General features: G+C 32.6%; 1 protein-coding gene and 1 long non-coding RNA gene across 2 annotated transcripts in view; one reads left to right on the plus strand and one right to left on the minus strand.

Moving 5' to 3' along the window:
• Positions 1-342: 342 nt before the first annotated feature.
• LOC135835150 (endocuticle structural glycoprotein SgAbd-8-like) lies at positions 343-21,874 on the minus strand. The gene is made up of 3 exons (XM_065349293.1): positions 21,715-21,874; positions 16,219-16,361; positions 343-1,311 (listed from the first exon to the last, which is right to left on the minus strand). Exons 1-3 carry the CDS (start codon positions 21,730-21,732, stop codon positions 996-998), a joined length of 477 nt encoding a protein of 158 aa, XP_065205365.1. The 5' UTR covers positions 21,733-21,874; the 3' UTR covers positions 343-995.
• Positions 21,875-21,996: 122 nt separating this feature from the next.
• The window catches only part of LOC135835151 (uncharacterized), a 44,916-nt gene continuing 39,507 nt past the window's right edge, over positions 21,997-27,405 (plus strand). The window contains exon 1 of the long non-coding RNA XR_010556828.1: positions 21,997-22,292. This is a non-coding gene — a long non-coding RNA (uncharacterized LOC135835151). The remainder of the gene's footprint in view (positions 22,293-27,405) is intronic.

The following is a 27,405-nucleotide window of genomic DNA, read 5'->3' on the forward strand; positions in this document are numbered from 1 at the left end:
AACAAAAATTCAGCATTTTTGAGATTTTACCAAAAGGAGGGTAAATGCTACCTGTACCTTCCTACTGACTAGAAAAATCTCAAATTATTTTTAGCACATGAATTTACAATTTTAAGTGGAATTCTGACTCGTGATGAGAAATTGGCTTACTTACTTTCTAAAGGTGTTGAAATGAGATGAAAATGAGTTGAAAATACAGTTCTTCTTTCTCTCTCACTAATTCACCAAAAATTTAGATCTAAAAACATCTCCTCATTGAATTATAAAGCTTCAAATTTTTTTCAACCTCGAATAATAAAGCTCTGCAATTAATCAAATCAGTGAAAAAATCATTCAAGAAGGTTTAAAACAATCATAAATAAATTTTATTGTATAAAAAAAAGTATACAAGGAACCGTTTTTACAATATTTGTTAAACTACACGTTTATAAGAATAAAAATTTTGATTATGTTGGTCATTTATGTATAATTATTATACACATAAGATATAGGCATAAACGCAGCAACAAATCTTATCATAAAAACATGAGCAATTAAAATAATAATTATAATTTCTAACCATAGGCTACAAGACGGGCTATTTTGTCTAGGGTCATATAGAGTCTAGATAGGGTAGGTATAGTAAATAAGTAAATAATATGTTCAGGGATAGACAGGTATAATAACGATGGCACTCGATTTTGAGATAAATGGAGCCAATTTGTAGATAGGATTTGAATTTGCTTATAGTAAAAATGTATGTATAGGTAAAAAATAATACGGTAACAATAAATGCATATCTGCCTTACATGACAATAATGATTTCGGTAACGCATCTATTTCAATAAGCTCCATTATCGCGAGAAAAAACACACACAAACACGATGTACTCAATAGGTAGGTATACGATAAAATTCCTCAAGTACACTCGCATCGATTGAGATTTTCCTTTTAAAAAAAATTTGATACAAAAATAAAAATAAATATTGGCAATAAAAGAGATGAAGTCGTATAGTCTATTTTCTATAATGCCTTCTGGTTTTTGGGGCAGGAGACGATGATTGTTCGGTTGGGTTATCTTCTGGCGATGGTGGTAGGGAGCGGATGTATTCTAGAGCTTTAGCGATGGCTTCTGGGACCGGTGGTGGTGTCGGTAAATGAGCTCCTTGGGGTACGAAACCTTCTGGACCGGCGACATAAGTTACTGAGATGAGGGTACCGTCTGGAGCGGTGTACGAGTACGATCCTTCGGCGTGTTGGGCTTCTTGGTCACTGCCGGGGTTCAATAGGTAGCCTGATTCTTCGGCTACGATCGAGTTGCCAGTTTCGTAACTGAGGAATAAAAACATGTGCCATTAGGGTATCGAAATCGATCACTTATTAGATGGTCTATATTTCCTACAGATTTTCTTATTAATAATTAGGCCACGAAGGGAACTCGTGTTTGGAAAACTGACTCGTATAAGGTATAATTACTAATATTACACCATAATGTGTGGCCCTAAATTGACACTTTCACCTTCATCTCCGCAGACATTATCAACAACTTCCGAATAAAACATAAAAATACGTTTAATGTTGATCAGCCAGAAGGAGTACACAGCGATGAATCTCGAGCTGGTACACATACTGCAGACGACAAAGATAATGAAAGTGTTAGTCTGTCTGTGTTATATTTTCTTCATATTGGGCACATTTAATAAAAGAAAGTCGGAAGGAAAAATATGTACATATTTTCTGCTTCAACGTAACTTAATTTTATATATGTACACAATACTAAACATACCTACTACGTTAGTCGTCGTATTTTCATCAGTTCTTTTTTTTTATGCGACGACCGAAATGAAACACACACGATGATGTAAAAAAAAAAAAAAAAAAAAAAAAATGGAAATTACATAATTCAAATAAATGCTATAGAGTGTAGGTATCTTTACAGAAATGATTATCTGCACTAATGACCGATAAACCACCCTAACACAGGACGAATGCGAATCGAGGAATGGATGATGCTGAGATGCGGTAAACACGGTCGTAAAATTAATGATCTTTTTGTATATATATTTATGATATATTATTTTAAATTTAATGACCTGATCAACATCTTGTATCATTTCTTTTTCTCTATATAGGTACCTACGTAAGTATTGCAATGAGATTTCTAGGAAGGTGGGATTTTTCTGTTGTAATAAGTACCATAAGGTTTATACCTAGAACTCATAACTAGGTACTTACTTTTTTTCTGTTGTTTGGCGAGAAAATGATTATGTTTATGAGGGTTTGAATTTTTCTTATAGATGTACCAAGGTGTTGAAATTAGGTACGTAGTAAGATTACAAAAATATTGGGAATATTATATGAAGTTATTTTATTAGTCTGGCTATCTTGATACAAGTTGACAAATAAATGGGTCGAATGCATAGTGTTTCATTGGTAGGTATTTGTAATGCATCGATGATTTCCTGTTTGGATTTACAGACTGATTTTCAAGTCGAGGTCTGAATAGAGAACTTTTGCAAGACACTTCGGTTGAGATAAAATGTGACCTAATAAAAGAGCATTTTTCTCAGAATCAATGTTGGAACAGTCAAAGCTGATTTTCTGACTTTTGGCAGTGGAATTTTACAAGTGAGTAAACCTTGATATGGAAATTAAAAAATTGGATCAAATATGTTGAATCCCGCCCCTTCTCTTCCCCTCCCCTCCCCGAATCAATTGCAACGTTTTTCAAGTAAATTGGACGTCTGTGCTACGAGTTGAATTCTCCCCAGCAAAATGAAATTATTTCTGAAAGAAACCGCCAGCACTGATTAGTGAAAGGTTGAAAAGTGTATCTACATTTTTACAGCTAAAAAATATCATTCGAAAAAAATGCCAAATCAACAGGGCGTCCCAAAAATACACCATCAAGTCAAATTTCAGGATCTGAATTTCATTTTTCAATTTTTGAGGAATTTTTCAAAATTTAAATTATTTAGGTACTAAAATTGACGTCCAGCTTATGTCTTTTTTTTTGATATCTCGAATCGAGCTCATCTGGAGCCTCCTCCAACAGATTTTCAAACTGTCCAGTTTTGGAAAATTGTAAAAAGAACACGACCGAGACAGGAATAACGTAAAAATTTGCTGGAGCCTTTAAAATAACTCGAAACTACATACGACTCACCAATCGATTCAAAAGGTCATAAAATAAAATATGAACTAAATTTTAGCTTCCTATCTGAATTTTATCAAATTTTGATTTTTCCATAAAAATCTGGGTTGCTTTGGATTCATAAAAGCTGACCAAAAATTGAAAAATGAAATTCAATCACTAAAATTTCTCTTATTGTTAGTGGAGTATTTTTGTGAAATGTTTTCAACTTTTTGATTCAAAAATTGTCTGCTGTTCGGGATATTTTACAAAATATGATGGGGGGAGAGTCGAAAAAAAGTTTGCTTAGAGCAGAAAATACTCAAATCCGGTTTCAATTAATTCATTTCTTGGGACAATTCGAGTGATACGTATGTTGAGGAAAGGTCCACTTTTTCAGAAGGCTCCAGATCAGCTTGAAACTGGTTGAAATTAATTGGGAAGGAGTGGGGAGGGCAACTTCATATAACATACTTATCAATCAATATTCAGATTTTTATTCGAGGATTCAAATGTAAATCATTCAGTTGTCAGCATTTTTCATTTCTTGATTAAGTAATTTTATATTTTTGAAAAGTAAATGAAAGTTCAATGATCTCATTTTTTGAAAACATGTTTTAGAGTTCAAGTTGAAGGAATCGCAATTCCCAAGTTGAATCAAGAAACTGACACTTCATAATTTAGAATTTCTAAAATCTACATTCTCAATTAGGGAATCCAGTTCATGTTGAGAATTGAAGGAATTATATTGAACGAAAAATTTTCATGATGAAATTCCAAAAAGCAAGTTTGAAGAGTGAATAAGTTGAACGCACTTTTTAGAAACACTTTGATGAAATTTGGCCCTCGATGGCAAAGGCAACAAGTACATCGAGACGAATTTTTTTTACCTTGAAAAAAAAAACTTTTTCTCTTACCCAGATAATAAACATCGAAACTGCATGTTTTAAAATTATTATCTTCCAACCAAAAAATATTTACTACCTATAGAGCTAACAAAACATAGTCAGGAAAAAATTTTTAATGCAAATTGACCACCTACAGCACAAAAATTTGTTCTGAATGCAGAAAAATCAAAAAAAAATCCAAAAATATACGATGCCAGAAAAAATTTTAGGTTCTGAAAATTGATTTCACAATTTTTTGTGAATTTTTTCATACTTCAATTAGGCTGATTTTTCATGAAAAAAATCGAAATTTAATTAAAACAGAAACTTGGTCCACCTATTCTCTATTTTCGACCTTCCAATAAATCGTTTTGTGGTGCAATGGTGTCGAGCCGTTCTGGAGCCACCAGTGAGACTTTGGATTTTTTAGTTTTGGATCCTCTTTGACCAGTTTAAGTACAAGTTTTTAAAATAAATTTCTAGTGCATGGTTCAAATCAATATTTTTATCTTCTTTTGAGAAAGTGAAAATGACCACCAAGAATTTGAAGAGGCCGAAAACAGGGTAAATCCAGCTTGAAAACCTTCTCGAATGAGTTACAAACCAAATTTCAGTTTTTTACGTTGTCGTCAAAGCTGGAAATTTTTCATTTCTTTCGAAAATAATCGTTGGAAAAATGTTGAATATGAGTCTGCAGATACGAATTTTGAAAATATGTGAAGCTATGCATCAAATTGATCAAAAAAGTCTTGAGGATGAGAAAGGTTCAAAATTAAAAGTGCTGATGAATTTAATTTTAGCCTTTCTTTATGGCATTTTTTTTTAAAACTGGGGACTCAAAAATTTTGTAGAAGCTCCATGAACGGTCCGAAACTATCACCAATTAATTTGGGAGGTCAAAACAAGATAATAGACCTCATCTTGGCTTTTTACAGCTCAATTTGATCAAATTTTGATTTTTTTCAAGGAAATCAAAACAAACTAGAATATTTGAAAATTCATAAAAAATTGAAAAATAAATCTTGTAACTAAAATATTGGAAATTAGAAACGTCAAACGTCGTCGTCAGGTAATCTACTCGTATTGGAATAAAATGAAATAGTTTTTGCCGAAAATTCCCCGAATCGTGAGGAATTTCGAACTAATAAGTCGTTGCTTTATTAGGAAAAGGTCGTAACTACAATTTTTATAAAAAATGAGATAGTGGTATCATTGGAAAGAGAATTTTGTCCTCTACATGATGCAACACTTGAAATTGAATTTCGATGTTTTTTGTTCTCGTAATAGCCGAAAACAAATGGTTTTAAATACACGTTTTCAAAACCGTTACAATGAAAAGGTTCTAAATGATATTGTTTCTCAGATTGAACCTATTTCTTTCGATTTTTGTTATTTGTTGGTAAGAAAAGTCATTATAAACACATAATTTCATGTAATTTCACTGAGTACCTAATTGCAGAAAATTAACCTCATCACCTTAAGGATATCTTTCCTGTGTATTTCTTATGGGCTTTTGATGAAAAAAGCTTGACTTAAGGTGAAAGTTCCTTTGTCGAATTTTACTTTTTTCAGTTCAGAGTTCCTCAAATAAAAAAATGAAAAATCAGTGCTACCAGGATGTTTATTTTAAAAATTAGCAGGAAAATGATTGCAATAACCAAATGTTCTCTTACCTCATCTAAAACTATCAAGTGTACTTGATAGAATGCTCTTTAAAAATTAAAATTCGTTTTCTGAGAAATCAACTTTCATGTAGTTACGACCTTTTCCTAATAAAGCAACGAAGTACATAATATACAAAACTTGAATTTGAGAAAACAATAAGTACCTAAGACTTTAATTCTTATTAAGAAATAAAATGTTTTCAAATTCCAATTTTTGTTATAAAAATTCAGAATTGTAAGTAAGTATAAAAAAATTTGATTATTTTAAATGTACCTAGAATTTTACAGAAAAAATAAGACTTTTTATTGACTGAAAGTGATTTTAAAATTCATGTTGCAAGTCCTAAATTCCACTTTTTTTTACCCCAGAAAAATGGGAGCAGGAGAGAGGGAATGGATTTTTTGAAATTTTCTTCGTAGTGGGAGGAATGTGAAATGAAGTACTCAATTATACTTATCTAAACCTATACTTAATTCTGATATGTAATTTTACTATCAATTTTTTTTTACATTTCTTAAGCCCATTTAGAAAGGATGTGAGTAATAAACAAACACCCATACCTATCTTGGAGCTTTTTTTTCAGCACAACCCCTATTTAACTTTTCCTTGACTACCCAATTACCCACTCCATCGACTCCTGGAAATTTTGAAATGCTAACCAGCCTGCCTATGTGCAATTAAATACCCTCATTTCGAGGCAAAAAAAATTGCAAAATGCCAACTCAGGTTGTTGTTCAACATCTGCATTTACGATTGCAAACAAAACGAAGCAATCGATAAAAATTATCGAATATTACCTATTCATATCGCAACAGACTAAGTGGCTAACCGCTGGTAAGTACATAAACACAACAGTAGAACAGCAGGAACCAGTTTATAATAAATCTTAGCCGCCTGCCGTTTAAATATTTTATAGCACCGAGGGATAATTAATGACAGTATTTTCACGCTCGTTTGACTACAAAGTGGACACGCGGATTCGCACGTCTTTATGACATAAAAATCACATGCACAGTTGGTCAAATCGTTGCGAAGAAATATGATGGAAAAATGCCGCATCTTTCAAGTAGGTAACTATATGTAATTTCAAAATACCTACTCGAATAAAATAAAATACTCGTCTATTAATTAGGTAGGTACTCGATTACTAGGGGAAAAGAAAATTAAAAATAAAACCTATAAAAATGTAAATAATAATTTTTTTAATGGTAAAGTACTATACATTGCCATCATCCTACGCACCTCACACCGCAAATAAAACTAGTTAATAGCGGTAATATTTGGTAATTTTTACGCAGAAATCAAGATGGTAATGTTTAAAAGAAGAAGAGGAAAAAAACTGCAACCACAATGTTTGTGCGTTATGTTGTAACTAATAGCTTCGAAATTTCTAGCTCGAGGCGATGACTGACAGCTCGATTAAGTTTCATTCGCTTACATCGATCAATTTAGGGAGACCTGTGCGATTGTGTAAGGGTCAAGAGGAATTTTTTTTCTTCGTCGATGGCTGGCGATGGTTCATTATCAATTGACCGTGTACGCCGATTGATAACAATCAGCTGGAATATCCGCGCATTATTTTCGAGAGTGAAAGTCATACTGAGACGAACTTTTCGATGCATTACAACCTTGGCTGTTTCCTCTTGGTGCGTTATAGCTGCGTACGTATTTGCACTGTTACGCTTCACTAGGTTGATCTTTCTTTCATATAGTGTTTTGGAATCGAATTTCGGAATATGATATCGAGGATGTGAACTAGTGCAGTGTTTCAAGGTTACAAATGGTGGAGAAATTGTAACAAGTTGAAGTTTATAATGCTGGATGGTCTTGAAGACTATTTCTATTATCTCTCATTGTACCTATCTATATGGATAGGTAGTCAACTAATTTCCAAAATAGTACCTAATGTAAACATTATATAAAATACTGAGGTATGAAGATGCTGCGCTCCCAGTAAGTAGGCATACGCAAGTAATTAAATAGTGAATAGAACCAAATCACAAAACTTGTTATTTACGGTCGCCTGACTCGACGTCGAGTCGTTTCTATAAAGGCCATGCACAAAACCATAAGGTGTCTTAAACACACACACACAGTGATTAAAACTCGCGTTATTCGCTAATGTACACAGGTAGGCTGGCACATTAAATTATAATTAGATTTTACACCGTTATATCTACAACAACTATGCCTAATAAATACACACTGGTGGTAATAAATACGCGCAGAATGTATTGAATGTCCATTTAGCGTTTAGCACGCTATCTGTCATTATGCAAATGTAAATTAATGATGCAATATAAGGAATACCCATAAAGTGTCGATAACTTATCTAGGTACCACAAGTAACTACATGTCGTCTTCAATAACTACGCCTCAAGATATCACATAAGGTACCTAGCCAAATACTCCACAATGTAAGATATCCTCGACTCACACAACAAGTCAATAAGGACGATTGGAGAAATTCACGAAATCGACATTACAATACGATAGGTACTCAAGGATGTCAAAAAATTGAGCAACGTAACCTCAATAATTTTTGAGAATTCGAACTGCAATCGGTTTAGGTTTTTTCTTGATTTGATTGCCAGGTACAATGGAATGGTGCGAAATAAATCGATGGCCTGGTTTTCACGACGACCTTGAAAAGAATTTGGAAGGCTTTGGGATCCAAATGGTTCGATGTGCTGTTAAAGTACTTCCTGTTTGGTATGTGCATGTAGTTGTTTTTTTTGTTTTTTTTTGAAGACGTGCATGTTAATTATTATGAAATTATTAGGATGATTTATGTTCTCGAAGGCAGTAGAGCGTGAAAAGATGCATAATAATTTCAACATTTTTTAAGAATTTCCTTTTTTTTGTACAACGTGCATGCGGTGAAACTGAAATCTTATAAGTGGTACCTTGAAAGGAGGTGTTTTAGGTTGCAAGTTTGTATACTTGGATGTTATGTTATTCCTTTCCGATGAAGAGCGAAATTTTTGAAAAAAAATGAAGATAAAAAAATTGTGCACGTGTAAAGGTGCAATCGATTATGTACGTAGGTAGGTAGAGGTACCTATTTGAGTCTATTTTACGTTAAAGATCGAAAAAGTTGCAAATGACGTAATTTACAGTTTAATTAGAGTTATTACGAGACTGATTTTTATGCAATAAAAAAATGATACATTTTACAAGGTCCTTGAAAAAAAAAATTAGAAATAGAAAAAACCAGGAAATGTGAATATTTTTTGCTCCTCGTGTAAAATTTTGAAATCGTATTTTTATTCATGAATTTGAAGGGGAATATGAATAAAAAATTTGTTACTTAGGTACGCGTAGATATTTTCAGCAGATACCTGTATTAGCTACCTAATTATTGAGCTGATTTGAGAGTTGAATTTTTTACCGAAGTGGGGGGGGGGTTGTTGTAAAAAATACTTATAGGACCTATACTTGAATGATGCCGAAAAACCACGAGGTAAAAATCAGAGATGAGAAATTTTTATTAAAATCTCATCTTGAGACAATGGCATGGCAAAGTTCTGTGTATGATGAGAAATGAAATGAAATGTTCGTACCATTTTTCTAATTTCAAAGCCAAGGGTGAAAGAACTAGACCCAAATACGATTTTTTTCGGTATTTGTGTCTGGAACTTTCGATTTTTGAAGAATAAGATTTTGGGTTCGAATCTAGGCCTTACAGAGGGATTTCAAAAATTGGAAAAGGTTTCGGAATGGACTGAAAAAAATTGAAAAAGCATCCAAAAGTACGACATCAGACCAAATTTTAAAAGCTGGCTTTCATTTTTCGATTTTTGTCAAATTTTTTATAATTAAATTTGGCATTTTCCTCATAAAAAAAATCAAAATCTGATAAAATTGAGATAGAAAAAATGGGATTTTTTTGAAACTCTCAAAGAATTTTTGAATTTCCAAGTTCTTGAAAAAAAGCAAGTATATAGGTAGATAAATACGGATTTAGTTAGATCTTTTCAATGAATTTTTAAAGTTTTGCCTAAATTGATCGAAAGGGTCACAAAGATGGCGAATTCGAGTTCATAAGTGCTTGACTACTTTGATAACAACTTTTCTAAAATTCAAAAATCCAAAATTATGCTAGAAGCTTCAGAATAATTTACAAAAATCAATAGGTAATTATTGTTTTGGAAGTCAAAAGTAGGAAATAGATAGCTCAGCTTTAAATTTTTCATCTTTTTTTCAAGAATTACTGAGAAAATTTTGAATTTGAACCAGTAAAAACAACTTCGTTTAGTATGAGTTCTGGAATCTAGATCCTCTAGTATTATTACATTTGACATCAAGTTCTCGTATTGACTTGTCATCTTGAGCTGCATGCATATTTCCTAGCTCTTGTTTCAAGTTTCATAATGCTCTTCTGGCATCATACAACAAGTTTGATCTCGTAAACAATGAGGATTGTCACACATATATCTGAAATCTTCAAACAGAGTTTTCTTTTTGGGTTGAGAAGTTTTATCATCTTCTGATTTTTCTACCATTTTTGGTTCCTTGCCTTTTTCTATCATCATCATCATCATCATCATCGAGTCATGTAACCGCTCAAGGTGGTATAGGAACCAGGGATGAAAAGTTAGCCGAAAGCTGAAAGCCGAGCAGATTTTCACACTGAGCCAAAAGCTAAAAGTTTGCAAGTTTCATTTTTTCCCAGCCAAAAGCTAGCCAAAAGTTTCATTTTTTTGGCTTTTTCATAGGCTTTTTTGCAGAATTGAATTCTCTAAATTCAGAAGAAACAAAAAAAAATGAAAAAAATTTCATACAATTTCATTTTAATGTGATTCAATGAAATGAAAAAATAAAAAAAGAAAATAATTCTAGCAATGAATATTCTCCACTATCACTAATTAATTATGAAATCAATGTACCGGATCTAATTTTTAATCCCGTTTTTTTGTATATTGGTAGTGTATCAGTTAAAAGTTCAAAGTCAAAAGCTTAAAGCCAAAAGTTTAAAGCTAAAAGCTTAATGAAATTTAGCTGAAAGCTGTTGAATTTAAAATACCTATAAGGGAAAGCCATTGGAAGCCAAGAGTTTGGCTAAAGCAAGCCTTAAAAATCGAGATAGCTAAAAGCTAAAGCTAAAAGTTTCAATTTTGAAATTTCAAGCTAAAAGCCAAAAGCTGAAGTTTCATTTTAAGGCTTTTCATCCCTGATAGGAACTTGACAGAGGTGCACCGCGCTAGTGTCGCCTTGTTTCTGATTGGCTGATGAAAGGTCCCAGTATAAACATTGGATGTAATGTTGTCAAAATTGCCGAAAATTGCTGATAACAACAGTAACTTTTGTTAGTTCCGGCGTTTTTGACTACTATTTCCTAGAGTGCAACAGTTGTCAGGTCAAATCCCTATCGTGTACAAATCAACTCATACCCTTATGCCACTTTATGTTGGTGTTGCCTCTATTGCGTTGATTACGTATCTCATGGAAATTTATTTTAGAGCTTCCACTAGTAGGTTCCCGCTTGCTTACTAGGGACATCTACACAAGCACCTTGGAATTTCTCTTGAAGGTTCCGTGTGAACAAATGGAGCTTTTTGGTGTTCTTAGTTCATACACCTTTTTCATTTTGGTGTATGGAGATTTTTGCGCATTTCTATTTGAATGTGCTCTCTCCCATTCTCCGGGGAGGGGGGGAGTTTAAAATGTGATGGATACCAAATTCCCGTGTTCTATGTCAGTGTACCTATCAAGATTTTTTTCATGATAAATCGGCTAGTGAGTTTCTAAAATTTGATAGAAACCGAAAAATAAAATTAAGCACTGAATGCTTTTTTGATTTTCGTTTGTCTAATTTAGCCTAAACATTTTTTTTCATTTATGATTTGGGCCTTGCGACAAAATGTCCTAGTTACAATTTTTTGATATTTGCAATCAAATTTTCATTTTTTAAAATTTTCCAAAGTGTGGGTTTTGAGCAGTCAAGTGCTCTATAATTTTTTTCAACTGCAGAAGAAAAAAACTTTATCTAGGTACAAATTATAAATTCTGTAAGATTTTTGACCATCAGTATGAAAATTGATAACATTTTCAAGTCGTAATAGCTGCTTTAATTTTGATGGTTCAGATTTGGGTTACAGGTAGTGGGCTTTAAGAGACTCTCAAAAAAATGAAATAGGAGAAGCGAGATAATCAGTAGAATCCGCGGAAGCAGTGACCAGTAAAAAATCTGAAATTTGAAGAAAAATTTTCAATTTCTACCCACATCGAGCTAAATTTTTTCATATCGTAATTTGAAATTCTATCCTTTTAAGTACATTTATTACTTCTTGTCAGGTAAAAACAAACACTTCAACATTTTTTTTAGGATCAAGATCATCCTGACATCATTCCCTCTCCTCCAAACAGAAATCAAACAAACAAAAATCCATCAATCATCACGATAGGTACCATCAAAATAAAACGATTAAGTTGCTTTTGAAACTGATCACCGCGAATTATCTACTTACGAGTATCTCGAAATCACCTTAGTCATTTCTACGACTCCTCTGTATTACAAATTGTTCCTCGATGAAACTACCTAACCTACCGTAATTACCAAATTGAAACCGAATAATCGATTTATTATCAAATAACGACGAAATAATTCATCTACCAGTGGACCTCGAGGATCCCCTCAAATGTTTTTTACCCATCGGTCATAACATTTACCTACTTATGTACTTCAGGTCATCCTTTATAAACGCTGTACGTATAAGAGATCAGACACAACACATCGAATAGGTATCGAGCATTTACCGGATAAGAGATCTCAGGTCGTGCGAATTAGATGGCGCAATAATCGTCATTAAATCTGGTAAACGTGCTTGTTCAAGTTAGCCCATCCGAACAAACTATAATTAGGCAGCGTAGTAAAACGGACAGTCGAAGAGCATCGACGATTGGTGAGGAGTGGTAGCGGTGCTATTCTATGCTAATACGCATCTCGCGCCAATCATTACGTAATTATAAATGGCACCGTAGAGTACAAAGCAATAACGAGTTGAAGTATGATAAATTACCGTTTTGGCTACCTATTCGTAATACATGGTATTGTTTCCCTTTTCCCCCCTTTAAATATTGGCAAGACTTATGTATGTACCTAGCTAGGATGAGGCGATATGTGTAAACTTGTGGGTCAGAGAAGAAGGGATCGAAATGCAATTTCATGTTGTGGTTAGGCTGTGATTGTGTAGTCTTGAAAATTATGTCTGAAGATTGCGAGGTATTCGCGATTATTTGGCAAAAAATGCCTAAAGAGTTGCTCTGAGGGAGTTTAAAAAGAATAATCATATAGAAAATTTAAGATCAGTCATCAGTTGGTAATTAAAATTTGAAAAACTCGAGAAAAATGGACTTTTCCAAGTCAATGGTCAAATCTCATTTTTTCTCATTCAGATGAGCAAAATTTGAAATTTACCTGCCAGGTATCTGAAAATTAGGGGGGAAAATGCAGAGAACATTTCCCCATTATTTTTAGCAAACTGATCTTCAACATAAGAGCCCTCAATTTTGAGCAAAACTTCCCCACAAAAAATTAAAACACGTGATTTCGAATTCTTATCAGACAATTTTATTCCCATCTTTCCCCTCTGAAATCTCAATAACTTCGGTGAAAATCGTCAATACCTGAACAAATCGGATTTGTTGGGCTATTAAGAGCATTGTATTCGAAAATCAACCCATTTTTTTTAGAAGTGACCTCGCTTTAAGTCTTAAGAAGTAGTGAAATTTCCAGAAGTGAGTATACTCGAAATGAGTCAGACTCTTTTTCGACTTGATCTGCTTTCGGTACCACACTTCTAAAAAAATTTAGATCTTCTCAGTTATTCACTTTTTCTCAACATGAAAATCAAAAGTTTTGGATGGGGATTTTCAACAAAAAAAAAGCTTGGGTTAAATGCCTTCAGTGGAAGTGAATTTCTTTCCTTCTTCAAGCTGGTCAGCAGTAATTATGAAGCTACTTTCCCCTCCTATCCCCAAAATTAATCTACTGTGTATTTATTCTATTTACGAGTGAGTATTATTTGTATGGAAAATGTTCAAAATGCAAAATAATAATATTATCTCAAAATTATAAGAACCGAAGGAAAACTTTCCATAAAGTTTTTCAAGGGTTTCGATAGTAAAATGGAAAAAATGTCTTTTTGATTTTTCTTTCTTTCCCTATCTTTCACATTCCTTCTCTTTTAAATGCAGCAGAAAAAAAATTTTGTTGCATTTTTTTTCATCAAGATATGCAATAAAATCTCGAAATGGATGGAAGGGCAAAAACATGAATTGAAACTCAAAAATTGATGGCTTAGTTACTTGTAACGTATTAATAAAAACTGAACCAGCTCAGTCAAAAGTTAGGCAGCCTTACATTGAAAATATTCAACTTGAAAAATGAAAACTCAAAGCAGAGTTTAGAATCTCGTATTCGAGGTAGGTTCACATAAAAATATTTGTACTTCAATATGATTTTCAAAGCAAAATAAAATTTTTAAATATGTACTTACAATACCAGGAATTTTTGGTAAGTACGTAATTAATGAAAAATTAACACTTAAAAAAATAATGACTGAATTTTTGCAAGATTTTTTGAAAAATTGCATGAATTGAAACCAGACCTTTTGTAAAATTTGCAGGACTATTGAGATTTTTTACGTTTCCTATATTTTCAAAAATTCTCAATTTCAACATTTTCTCCCGAATTCAAAGTTCATTAAAATTATCACAAGACCAATCGCTTTTGAATTATTTAGATGCTTTTATCAAGCTCTAAGATAAAAACAGGCCAGTCATAAAAACCATATTTCTTTATCTGAAGGCTGTTGAGAGCCAATGCGGCCCCGTAGCAGACATTATTTGACCCCCCCCCCTCCCTCCTTATAGGGACAAAACTGGAGATTTGTTTTCTTTTGAAGGGAATGGGGGGTTGACCGAAAATTTTCCGACTGGTATGAGGAAAAAATGTCAATTTTCCTGATTTATAGGTATAAATTCATGACTCATAAAAATACTTATTTTCCCTTTTGAATTTTTGGTAGCGTCAAAATATGGAATTCTTACATTTTGAAAAAGGGAAACAAGATGGTTCGAGCGAAGTGAGGGCAAAAGCTCTAGAAAATTCGCATTTTGAGAGGCATAAAAACAATTTTTTTTGCGAGGAGTTAATTTTTTTGACTCCAAAATTTAGAATTTGAATGATGATTGCTTTTAATTTAAAAAAATAACTAATTCGCGAGGGAAAAATATTTTGAAATTTCGTGCTTCGAGAATTAAAAAAAAATCTTCATTCACCGGACCCTCCAGAAAATCTGGGTCCAGGGCAAACTTCCTCCTTTGCTCCCCTACTCATAAATGTATTTTTCTGGAATTAAGTATTCGATCCAAAATGGTATTTTACCCAATTTTACAAAAATCCCTAAAATACTTACAATACTCGATTTTTTTTAAAAATTGTAAGCACAATTAATAGAACCCAATTTTTTGAATTTGAAAATAATTATTTTATACTCATAGCTGGAGAACAACCTCTCGTATCCTTCCTGTTCATAAAATTTCAATGTTTTCAAAACTTAATGTTCCTGAAGAGTATTTTCTTGCAAATTTTTCAATTTTCATAAAGATTGATTGGCAACATCGAATTATATAGGCTACGATGAGATAATAGGCACCCAGACAGAGATGTAAAATTATGAAAAAACAAGCCCTAATGAGATATGTACCTATAAGTAACGATTCGAAGTTATGAAGTTATTATGATAGTTTTCATTCAATTCAGATGAACGAGTCGTATTACAAAATCTCTTATAGCTAGGCGTATGTGTACCTAAACAATTTGCAGTCTGAAATGCATCGCTAATGGGATGAGAAAATGCGGTAATTATTATATTTAAAATAGCAGGCACGATTTTAGCATATTTTTCTTACATAGCCGAAGATCCATAGTAATGCTATCGTATAAGTAAATTTCCATACTTTTATAAAGGGTCAGGTGGCACGAGATCATCGTGAATACTTTTAGCTGGAGCGTTGATTGGTACAACGTGTTTACTTATAAGAAAACATGTATCAATTACATCGTGTTTTATATACACTCGCGATACGTAAAAGATACCTATAAGATGAAGAAAGAGAAATGGAAATGTTACAAGATGCGATGGCAGAGGCAGATTTATATTTTCATTTAGAGCTGCCGCCACGCCGTAAGGTAAGAAAAAAAACCATTCGACGGCGTGATTTTTTCAATTAAAAGTATCGCGGATGCGAAAGAGTGGGGAAGGGAAGGTGAAGGAAATTCGGTGACTGATCCAACGATCCGTCGACGTCTTAGCGTCTAGTCGTTTGAAGTTGAAGGTAATTGAATGGGTGTTGTGAAAGTATCACAATCGTCATTCTCAGTATTGTTTGTTTTTAAATCGCGCACATAGCCGTATAATGATTTTTTTCTGCTGCAAAAACGCGATGCTATATCTTTGTGCGTTGATAAAATTGATTTTAATTAAACCTTGAAATTAAATTAACCCCGAGATAACCTAAAATGCTTTTCTCGGATCGCTTACTTACCTCCATTTATAAGAACCGTCGAAATTTACTCCTGGATTTTCGTATTTTATTATAGGTATAGGTGTTGTTTGGGGTCCTGGGGCTGCTGCTGGTGGCGATTGCGATGATATCCTTTGGACGATTAGCAGAGAAGCTAATAAGAACTGAAACACAATAAATAATTTTGATTTTGAGGTGTTTTTTTTCTTCATGGAGTTAAGGAAAAAGCGATGAACAGCGGTAAACCTATGTCGATGTTTTGTACGTATATTTAATTACTCATTTCAATGGGAATGAAAATAAACCCAAAACATGATGTGAGGTTACAAACTCTTTTATCTCATTTTTTTTCATGGCTCTTTAAGAGTATAAATATATTTATAAAAAAAAAACTAGCGTTCTCGTTAATAATAATTTTTCTCCACCTTGAACGTAACCTTTCGAATTAAATGAAGTAGGTATTAGGTATCTTCCTGCTATTATTAAACATTTATCCAATGTTTTATGTAACGTGAATATTGTTTACGTGCAATATGTACCTACTACCTACCAAAGTAAGTAGGTGGATACCTAATTTGCGAGGAAATAAGAGGAAGCTGCAGGTGTAATTTTAGTAATGGAGGTGGGAGATCCTCCAGTGTTAAAATTATATCACGGAACGGTTTGTTGTTTTAAAAAATACAAGAAGATCGAATTCGAGGAGCTGGAAGTAGAGGTAAACTCGAAAAAAAATTTCAAAAAAATAAATAAATTTTTCAGATGAAAATATCTAGGTCTATTTAATATGAAACGGTATTTTTCCAGTTGAATCTCAAGTCAAAAGGTCCATTCTAAATCTAAAATCATTCAAAAATTGCCCACAAGCAGGGAAATGATCGGATATGATCAGATATGAGATTAAAACTCTGATGTAGATAATTGATTTGGTTAAACCTAATTGGATCCAGAGGAAAGTCCGAATTTGATCATGTCTGATCTGAACTAAATCAATCAGATCTGATCAAGTCATACTCAGATGATTCTCAGATCAAATCGAGATCAAAAATTCTGATCTGGCCGATCTGGCCTGGTCAAATTGGATCCATGGAACGTCCGAATCTGATCAGATCTAATCATTTTCTGTTTGGTGATAAAAATTCAGTAGATACAAGTACCTAACTACAAGTTGGAATCATGAAGAAAAAAAAATTCATACAAAGTTGAAATTGACAGGATTTTGTCATAAATCGACGTCACAGGTACCTACCTACAACATTTTTTAATTTCATTTTTTTCAACTTGTAATTAGTAATATTTTCTTTTTACCTTTTTTCAACAAAAAAATCACATTTTGATAAGCAGTTCTCTCTGCCTTCTTTCGCCCAATTTTATACAAAGGTAGAGTCATCGAGATTTAGAATCAACCGAGAGCGAATGAAATCCCCTTTCCCCTCTATAAAAAATAAATGTAAGGAATAACTTGAAAAATGAATCAGCTTTGAAAGCAAAAATGGATTGATAGGTAATTTGTTCATCTAAATGATACTTCACTGTTTTTTCAGGAAATTTATTTCTCGACTCTTTCAGGAAATCGGGGTCTGGGGCAAATTGTGTCCTTTACTCCCCTATCTCTCCTTCAGCTCTGTCCAGGAGGAAAAAGCACTTGATTTTTTGAAGCAAGAACTGAAACTCCTCGACCTCGAATCAAACTATGTTTTTCATCTCAAGTTTTGGCATATTTTTCAAAAATTGAAAGCTTTAGTTTGGTAAGTGGGGAACTACTTAGGTACCTATCAAATAAAATCATACCTGTAAAACATTTTTATACCATTTTCGAGTAAAAACATGGAGGAAGCTGCTCTTCCCTCCTTCCTTTTATAAACGCAATGAACTTCAAGATCATAAAAATAAAATTCTGAAAAGTTAGAAATTTTTATAGCATTTACCTACTTGAAGTTAAGTAATTTTTTTTTTTTGAAAAAAATGAGAATGTATTGAATAGGTAAGTACTACATATATTAATTATCTATGCAAAAATTGAAAAAAATAGTTTTCTTAAGAGAAGAAATATTGTGGATTTTTATTTATGAAATATAATTCCATCTTTTTAACACATTGAATAATTTTTGAGACACTTGAGTAAATAAAAATTTTGAAATTTTAAAATAGAATACAAAATATCATTGTGTTATGCTTTGGTTAGTCATCTAATTCATTTTTTTTTTGTTTTTTTTTTCAAATTAGGACGAGGGTAAGATGAAAAGAACGGGACATAAACCTCCATACTTCCTAATGATTCTATAGAATTTTGGAGAGGGAATTAGCTAGGATTAAAGAATGAAGCAATTAGTAAATTCAGAATTACCTAAGAATACAAATTGGGAAAAAAATATATTCAATTTGGCGTATTATTTGAAGTTTTGATATCTTGATCAATGATCAGTGACGTAGACAGTATTTTTCTGAGAGGAAGAGCAAACAAGATTTTAGAGCATGAAGAAGTTGAACACGATTTTCTTTACAAAAATTAAAATATAATTATAATTTGAGCGCAGCGAAAGTGAAAGTTTTTTGATAAAATTAGAGGAAAAATTCATTTTTACGTGTTTTGAGTTGAATTTTGAACAAGGAGGGGGGAAGGTGCCAACTGACCACTTCATACTCCGCTTGTAGGCCCTGAAGTTGATAATCTAGACACATTTTTCCAAGATTCATTTTTGAAAAAAAATAAACTTCAGCCATCATCATAATTTGAATTCTTGATAGTTCAATTTTTGGTTTCATTGAAAAAAAGCATCGAATGCCCAAGTAATTTTGAATTATTGTAAGCAAGCAAGGCAATATGAAGATCAGGGCTAACTTGCCCCTTTTCCCCAACCAAAGCTGACAAAAATTATCTTCTTACGTTGAAAAAATAGAAATTTGCTTCAAAAATTTTCAAAAATGATTATTTTCAAGAAAAATTGGTGGAAAATTAAAATGATTACAAATCGAGTTGGAAATGTAAAAAAAAAATCATTTTGAGTTGAAAATAAACGAGGCGAAGTTGGATTCTGGAGATCACAATTGCACATGAGGAGTGATATTCAATTTTACTCCTTATTACACCTCGTCAGAAATTGAAAAAAACATCTATTAGAAGAGTCATTTTGGCCAGTTCACGAAAAATTGATTCAAGAAAAAAATACTTAATAAATTGCGAAGTTAAGAATGAAGACTTTTGAATAAGTAGGACAATTTTTCACCTACTTAATTCGTAAAGTATGAATCAATTTTTCATTAAAACGAAAATGAAGGAATTTATTAGTGAATTTTGAAAATAATCAATCTAGGACCATCTACTAATAAGAATAAGTAAGAAATCTGAGCTGAAGAAAATCCTCTCCTTCGCCCCTTCTCCAACAGCTCGACTGTAAGCTATAGATTGATTCCAGCTTCAAGATATCACGAAATATTGAAAACATCCCCATAGTAAAAACATCAAAGTAACATCGGATTTATTGATTTCCGCATCAAACAAAAGTGATTCATCGATTAAGCCAAATAGCAAAATTATCATCAAGGTAGACGTTAATTTTTAATTTAATTGATATTCGTGACCAGTTGATCTGATAAAATATCAATGTCTAAAAATTTGGTATTTTCCATCTGTTGTTTTTCATAGGAATTTTAAATGCATGTTATTCAAATTTAAATGTAAGTACACGCGAATGATATTTATTACTCGTTTTTGTGCATTTTTTAAATACCTAGGTTACCTTACATATACCTACTGGATACTTAGTAATAATGTTATGGGAATATAAAGGTCATGGAAGCGCATGCTTCCCTTCGAGCAAGAGCCTTGCATTGCTTCAACTACCTACTATGTGATTCCTATAGTCTTTTTAAAAAAGTGTTTATTTATATCAATGATAGGATACTGATTCATTACCAAGATCAAAAAAATAAAAATAAAATAAAAATTGATTTGAAAGATTCCAAAATGAGAAATTTTTTTTTATTTCTATGTAAAAATCAATGAAAAGGTAAGAAGGTGTTTATTATTTTGCTTTTGCAGACTTGAAAAACTGCAAAAGAAATGCAAACTCCATTAAAAGGCTTGACAGGAGAATGATGAGAATGGGTGATGGTCGATTTCACTAAATTTGCCTTTGGCTGTGTTTAAGGTTCGTGTTTTCTGAAATTGCCACATTCAAAACTGAAGGAACCACTTTTTCGAATTGTCCAAAAAATGGGTATTTTGAGAACGAATTCTACCACAACTTTTGAAAAGATCCAAAAAAGGTTCTCTATCAAAATAATTAATCTCCAAAATAAAACAGTTACGTTTCGACAAGAAGTAAGTACCTCTTCCTAGAATTATTTTTAAACATTAAAAAAAATATGAAACTGAATTCTTCTTGGTTTTCAAAATAAATTCCATTGTAACTTATAAAAATAAAGAAGAAAATTTGAATACATAGGTACCTACCTAAGAAGGGATTTGTATATTCGAAAATAAAGAAGCTTTATGCAATAAAATGATCGAATTTTTTGGTACTTAGGTACTCCTGAAAATTTTAGCTGATGGGTACTTTTAATTTTAAAGATTATGGATGTTTTGTTATAGAAACAATTTTTGCTCGTTTTTAAAGTTACATAGGTAGAAAAACGTTTGGAAAATCATCCCTTTGAGCACAAGGGAGATGAACAAAATTTAATTATAATTGGCCACCATCATTTCTGGTAATTGAGGACAGGCTCATAATAAATTTTGAGAATGAAAGCATTTTCTTTTCAAACTTATTAACCAAATAGTTAGCTGTTTAATTATAGTACTTCGTTTATTCATTAGGTAGGTACCTATTCCTATTTAATTCAAAAGTGCATCACTTTTATGCAATTTCACCAATTTCCTTCGAAACATCTTTCCCAAATTGGTTTGGTTTTTACGAAATAACAGATCCTTTGGAAACCATTCATGAAACCATTTATGTACACATAAGCATCTGCATATTGAGAAAAAAAATGTCGTGTTATCTCGAAGCCATTAAATAGAATGACTACATAAATTTCCAATCTAGCCGACAAGTACGACGTTAACAGTACAGGAACGTAGATTCAAAAATCATAAACGATGATAAAACGAATTTATAATGCAGTTTACACGCCATAATTTACTCATCACATGCGGGACTTTTGCCCACCGGGTACACAGAAACCACTACAGTTAGAACATTTACACTTTTATAAGTTATCTTCGATGTTTGTTTGCGCGAAAGTTTCGAAAAAATCAAAGAATCATTCTATCATCGCATCGACAAAATGGTTTGAAAATTATTCTTGAAAATTCCATTCAAGCGGTTATAACAAAACACGAAATCACTATGAAGAGTAGTTATACAACCTGATGATCATTGCTGGAAATTGTATAAGTAGGTAACCAACAAAACACGATGATTTTCCAGACGATAATCAAAATACGCACAATAAAATCGACATAGGTAAGCAAATTAAAAAAAATTAACAAAAAAAAAAGAACAGAACTCAACGTACCAACGTAATTCGACACATTTTGCACCTTGATTAAAACACTGGTTTTACGAGATGGAGTACGATACCAACACAACAACAACGGAACAAGCACTTCCAACTATTTGCACACTTATATTATTCACAACAACGGTTCCATTATTCCATAGCTTTCCTTCTTATATACTTTTTAACTATATAAATACGTGCTGCCGCCCTCGTTCCCACTTTCCAGTTCCCCGCGTGTGCGGTATTATTTTTTTCTTCTTGTGTCTTGCAACATGTAACGATCCTTTGAGAAGTCATAAGGGATTAGTGGGGGATAGAGGGAAAGCGACCATGTAACATTAAACCATTAATTAATTTTATTTCCAAAGGTGTTAAGTAACAATTAGAATCTTTGGAAGGTGTTATTTGCGACATTAGCATGATTTAGTTGAAATTCATCGATTGGAATTTTATCGGTTTTGGTGGCTGTTTGTTGGTCGATTGTAAGCGTGTTGTAGGCCTACTCGTGGTGGTGGAATTGTTGGTTTTTGTGATGTTTATGGATTTTCGGTTCGGGAGATGAGCTGATTGATGCTGAAAGATGTCGTGATCAGGTTAGATGAGGATTTTTCTAATATTTTTTAGTTTTAGTTTTTTGGTGTGAGTTTTTTATTTAGTTTTTTTAAAGAATTTTTTTAAAATACATTTTGCATCAGTTTCTAAGATTTATACTCTTCTGTCTTACAGAATTCGATTTACGAAAAAAAAAAAAAATGGTTGTGGCAATAGAGTGCACAACTTATATTTTCAAACTCATTTCTTCTCTTTTTTTTTTTTTTTTTTTTTTTGGTAAAGATCGCGATTTTCATGGCTATTGATTCAAAACCACGACTTTTCCATGGCCTGTAGGATAAAATTACAGGGCTTATGGGATTTCTAGTAAGTTTATAGGTAGGTAGCAGTCTTTTTTTATGAAAATTCAGATTTTTGATAAAAATTCCTTCTACTCAGATCATGTGAGTGCTCACAAAAATTCATTCCCCGCCAAAATTATGAGTTTTTGCATTTAGATATAAAATTGTGGATTTTTAAGGTCTTATCTGAAAGTTGGATTAAAGAAGGTAATTTTCATAGACATGCTAAAAATTGAAAATTTTCCCAACATTGTTAAAATTTGTTTAAAAAAATTTTTACATTTTTTTGTGGAACAAAAAGTACATACCTACCTCTTTTGTCTTCTCAGAAATTTTTGATAGGATCTAAAATACACCGCCAAACTAAATTTCAGTCATTCAGTTTCCTTTTTTCGATTTTTATTTTTCAGTTAATTGTTAAAAATTCAAATTGAGTCCATTTTTTAGGGAGGGGGATCAAAATTTGATCATTTTGAAAAATGGAATTGAAATTATTGTTTCTGTGTTTCATTACCCCATTTCTGACCTCTCAATTTGATTAATGGTGGTTTCGAGTCAGTTTGGTGCCCCCAGAAAATTTTTACGGTTTCCCATTCTAGATTTTTTTCGAAAAAAAAATAAACATGGAAAAATTCTCGTTGACGAACGTATTATGAACATGAAATGTTAAAATCTAATTATTTGTAAGCATTTTATTTTTTACCCCCCCCCCAAACGATTTCCGGTCTTTTTGAGTTGAGTTTACCTATTCATGGAGCCTTCAGCAATTTTTTGAACTTTTTACCTCTTGAAAAAATTTACTCAAAAATTGGTTTGGAGCCCCCTCCCCTCCCACAACGATTTATGAAAATTTTTGCTCATATTTAAATTGATCAAATGGGTCATTAAATGATGGTATATTTGAGTTCTATAGTTGCTGAATTTCACTTCGGTGATTTTTTTCAAAAACGGAAGATCTGAAAGTTCACCAGAGGCTCCTGAACAACTCAAAACCTCCACGAAACGACTTGAAGGGTTCCAAAATGGACACAAATCAAGATCCAGCAGACCAGCTTTCTGTACCCTGAAAATTAATCAAATTCGAAGATTCAAATATTCAAAAAAATATCGTAAAATGAAATTTAGCTCCACGACATTTGACTTAAAAAGTACTGTAAATAGGTATTTTTGGATGTGAGTTTGGGACCGTGTCTAAATTAGGTAGCAAAATTGAAAGGATGCCAGAATTTTGAGCAAAACGCCTTGAAATGATACAATTTTGAAGATTTTTTACTAAAAAAAAAGAAAGAAACGGAGATGTCCTAATTGACAGAAGAATTATTTTTCAGCTAAAAAACTGAAAAATTGAAACAGCACTCAAAATCTTATCATCAAATTAAGTTTTACATGTTGAATTTCATTTTTGAAGATAATTAAGCTTCATTTTCTGATAAGATCAGAATTCGTTAAAATTGTCAAAAAAAAACTGGAATTTGATTTTGATCTCTGAATTAATTAGTGGTTCTTTTGAAGCCTTCTGATAATTTTGCGTTTTCCAGTTTTGAAAAAATGACCATATTACATACAGAGGATCAAAATGAAATTCAGCATCTTTTCAACACAGAAACGCCCAAATATCTGCTGTATAAGTTCTAAAAGAGCTCAAAACCATAGACCAAAAAACTTAATCCCATTTTTATTAAATTTCGACTTTTCCGTGGAAATTGGGCCAAAGAATGTTTAGGAATTTGCCTAAAATTTAATATTTAGGTATAAATGAAATTCTGCCCTGAAAAGTTGATCTGGTGGTGTGTTGAATGTTCTTTAAAATTTTTTCTGTTCAATCAAAAAATTTTATCTTTTGCATGAGACCTTTTTTGGGAGAAGGTGAGGTGACAGCAAATAGAAATTTGCCTCATTATTTACTTCTGCTCCTTCAGCACCATAGATTAGAGATTGATGGGGGAGTCTGTATGTTTTTTGTCGGGGGGGGGGGTGTTGCTGGAGACGCCCCCCCTCAGAAACCCTGAAAAAATGAATTTACTATCCTCAAAATTATCAATGCGAGGGCTAAAATGTTTTCTATTTCTCAAACAGACATTTCACATCAAAATTACTACTGTTTTGTTTCTTGAAACTACAAATTTTCAAAAACTTTTGCCCTTGCTTCGCTCGAGCCAATTTGGTTCTCTACATTCCCGCTTAAAATTTCAAGAAACCTTTGATGAAATTTTTAAAAAGTTGAGATTGGAAAGATCTAATTTTTAAATTAGAATTGATGTTCTACACTTCTACTTTTTGAATTATAAATTTTCAAAATCTTTTGCCCTCGCTTCTCTCGGGCCACTTTTGAAATCGCAATTTCACAAAATCTGTGATTGAATTTGAAAAATGTTGAGATGAAAAAACCCGAATTCCTTCATTAAAATCGATGAGAATTCAAAAATTTTAATGGAAATTCCTGAAATACTCGTAGTAAGGGTAAGAGTACCAATTATCGATCCCCTAGTTTATTTGTTTGAATTTCTCGTAGCCAAATTGAGCTGGAAATGACAGTGACGGCTTAAACGATAGCTTGACATGCCTACTTCAACATCCCAAAGCCCCAAGACCCGACATTTTCATTTACTATCCTTTTTTTGCATTTTCCGAAAAAGTTCAAAAATTCAACAAAAAAAAAGTGTCCCAAATATCGACTCCCTAAAAAAACGTGTTAAAAATGAGTGAAAAAACACCGAAATTAAAGTCTAAATGCTTTAAAACCAATATTTATTACCTAATACCTGAATATAAAGTATTTAGAACGTTTTTACAAATTATGAAAAGTGGTCACTTACCAAAAAAAAAAGTGACCCTACTATCGACCCCCTCAAAAAACGTGTTAAAATTTAAAAATGAGTAAAAAAACACCAAAATCAAAGTCTGAATGGAAACTTTGGCCCATTTCTTACGATTTTGGTTTATCTTTTGGTATGTCTGTAGCAAAAAACAAAGTCTTGAAATTGCCAAAACAATGGGGGGGGGGGGGGGTCCATTTTAGGGCACTTCATAAAAGTAAATTTGACCAGAAATTTGAAAACTCACTATTGAAATTATCCAAAAAGTAATAAGCACTAATTATTCGTTCAAGTGTCAGCTTTAAATAAAAATTAACACGAAATATATCCACCAAAAACTATTTTCATCAAGCCCACTCGAACAAAATTTAAAATTTAATGTTGACTTTCTGATTTTCGTTTTTTGCTTGTCATTTATCAATTATCACCATTTGGCTTTACAGCGGTGATTTTGGTCTCATTCGCTTTTTCTGTAAAAAAGAATAAGAAAAATGTCTTTCCAAAAATTTTGTGGCATTATCAGGCAAGTTAGAGGGGGGCCGGATTTAAGGGGGCGGTCGATATTTGGTACCCTTACCGGCTTACCCTTATGAGTTACCTACTGCTGCTAGGTAAATGACAGAGAATAACCATCATCATTTCACTTCTGACTTCCCTTCAGCACCACAGTTCAGAGGTTGATGGGGGAGTCTGCCTTTTTTTTCAAGTACTAGTTTAAATTTTTCGTTTGGGGGGGGGGGGGTGTTTATAATTACAAGATTATTACATCCGTAAAGTAGGGGGGGGGGTAGATTTGATAGCATCATTTTGAAGTCAATCAAAATGAAATCAGTAATAGGTGAAATAAATTAGTTGTGTTGGTGGTTTTGAAAAATGTTGGACAGAAAAATTCCAAAATTACCTATTGTTTTACATTAAATTAATGACTTTAATATGTTTCATGCCAGGATTTCTTCATTCAAAAGGAGCGTGACCAATGTTTTTCAAGTTTTGGGTTAAAGAAATATTGAAAATTCTGTAACATATCGTTTGTTAAATCTTTTGGTTATTTTGATTTCGAAATACGAGTACAAGTCCTCGCGTTATTGATAAAGCTTCCCAATTTCAAAAAATTGAAAAATTTGTGTAATCAACGCCAGAACCCCTAATTCGTTGGGTTTTTATTCTGAGCCTTTCCCTAATGAAATTGACATTTTTTCAAACTCAAAATTCGTTGGCTCTTGTATGAATTTGTTTCTTTACGTGAGAAGGTATTTTTAGACAGGTTATGTTTTACCTTGCTATAGCTTGCTGGTTGGTCGCTCGAACATGCGTTAATATTATTTTATTGACTTTTAAAATTAGATATAGGTACGCAAATCCTATTTGTTATAAAAATAGAAACCTACCTATCATACAGAGAGGGGAAGTGGAAGGAGGAAGATCAATTGGATAAAAATAGAAAAAATTAAAAGAATACCCATAAATAAAACCCATCTTGGCTAGTAAAATACAATACACGAATTCTTTTCAAAAAAAGAACAGGTAGGTAACTAATCCTCGAGGCAGATGAAAAAAGTTCAAGGTCATCGTCCGTAACCGCATCTTGATCTCTTATCATTCCATCTATCGATTAATTTCACATGCAAAAAACTGCATCAACCAACGTCGAAATCCTCCACACAATGTATTTTACAGTGAAAGTATTTCAATGAAATTAAAAAAGGTTCGTTGTAGGCGTTTAAATAAGTACCTATATAGAGAAAAAAAGTTTTACTAGTCGAGGAACTCGTGGTATGTAAAACTGCATAAATCGAATACTACGTATGTTTCTTATTTGGAGGAAAAAAAATTACACATTGATCATATGGTCCGGCTTCGATAATGCGACTGGTAGGTATTTCATGAATTAAACATACAAAATAGATGAATTATTTCCGCGTGTATTTTTATGAATGAAAACGTCTTTCGGTGTAACCTGTTATGTATCGCCTGCAACAATAATCGTCGAGCTAATA

The sequence above is a fragment of the Planococcus citri genome, chromosome 2 (assembly GCF_950023065.1).
Source record: "Planococcus citri chromosome 2, ihPlaCitr1.1, whole genome shotgun sequence".
Lineage (NCBI taxonomy): Eukaryota > Metazoa > Arthropoda > Insecta > Hemiptera > Pseudococcidae > Planococcus > Planococcus citri.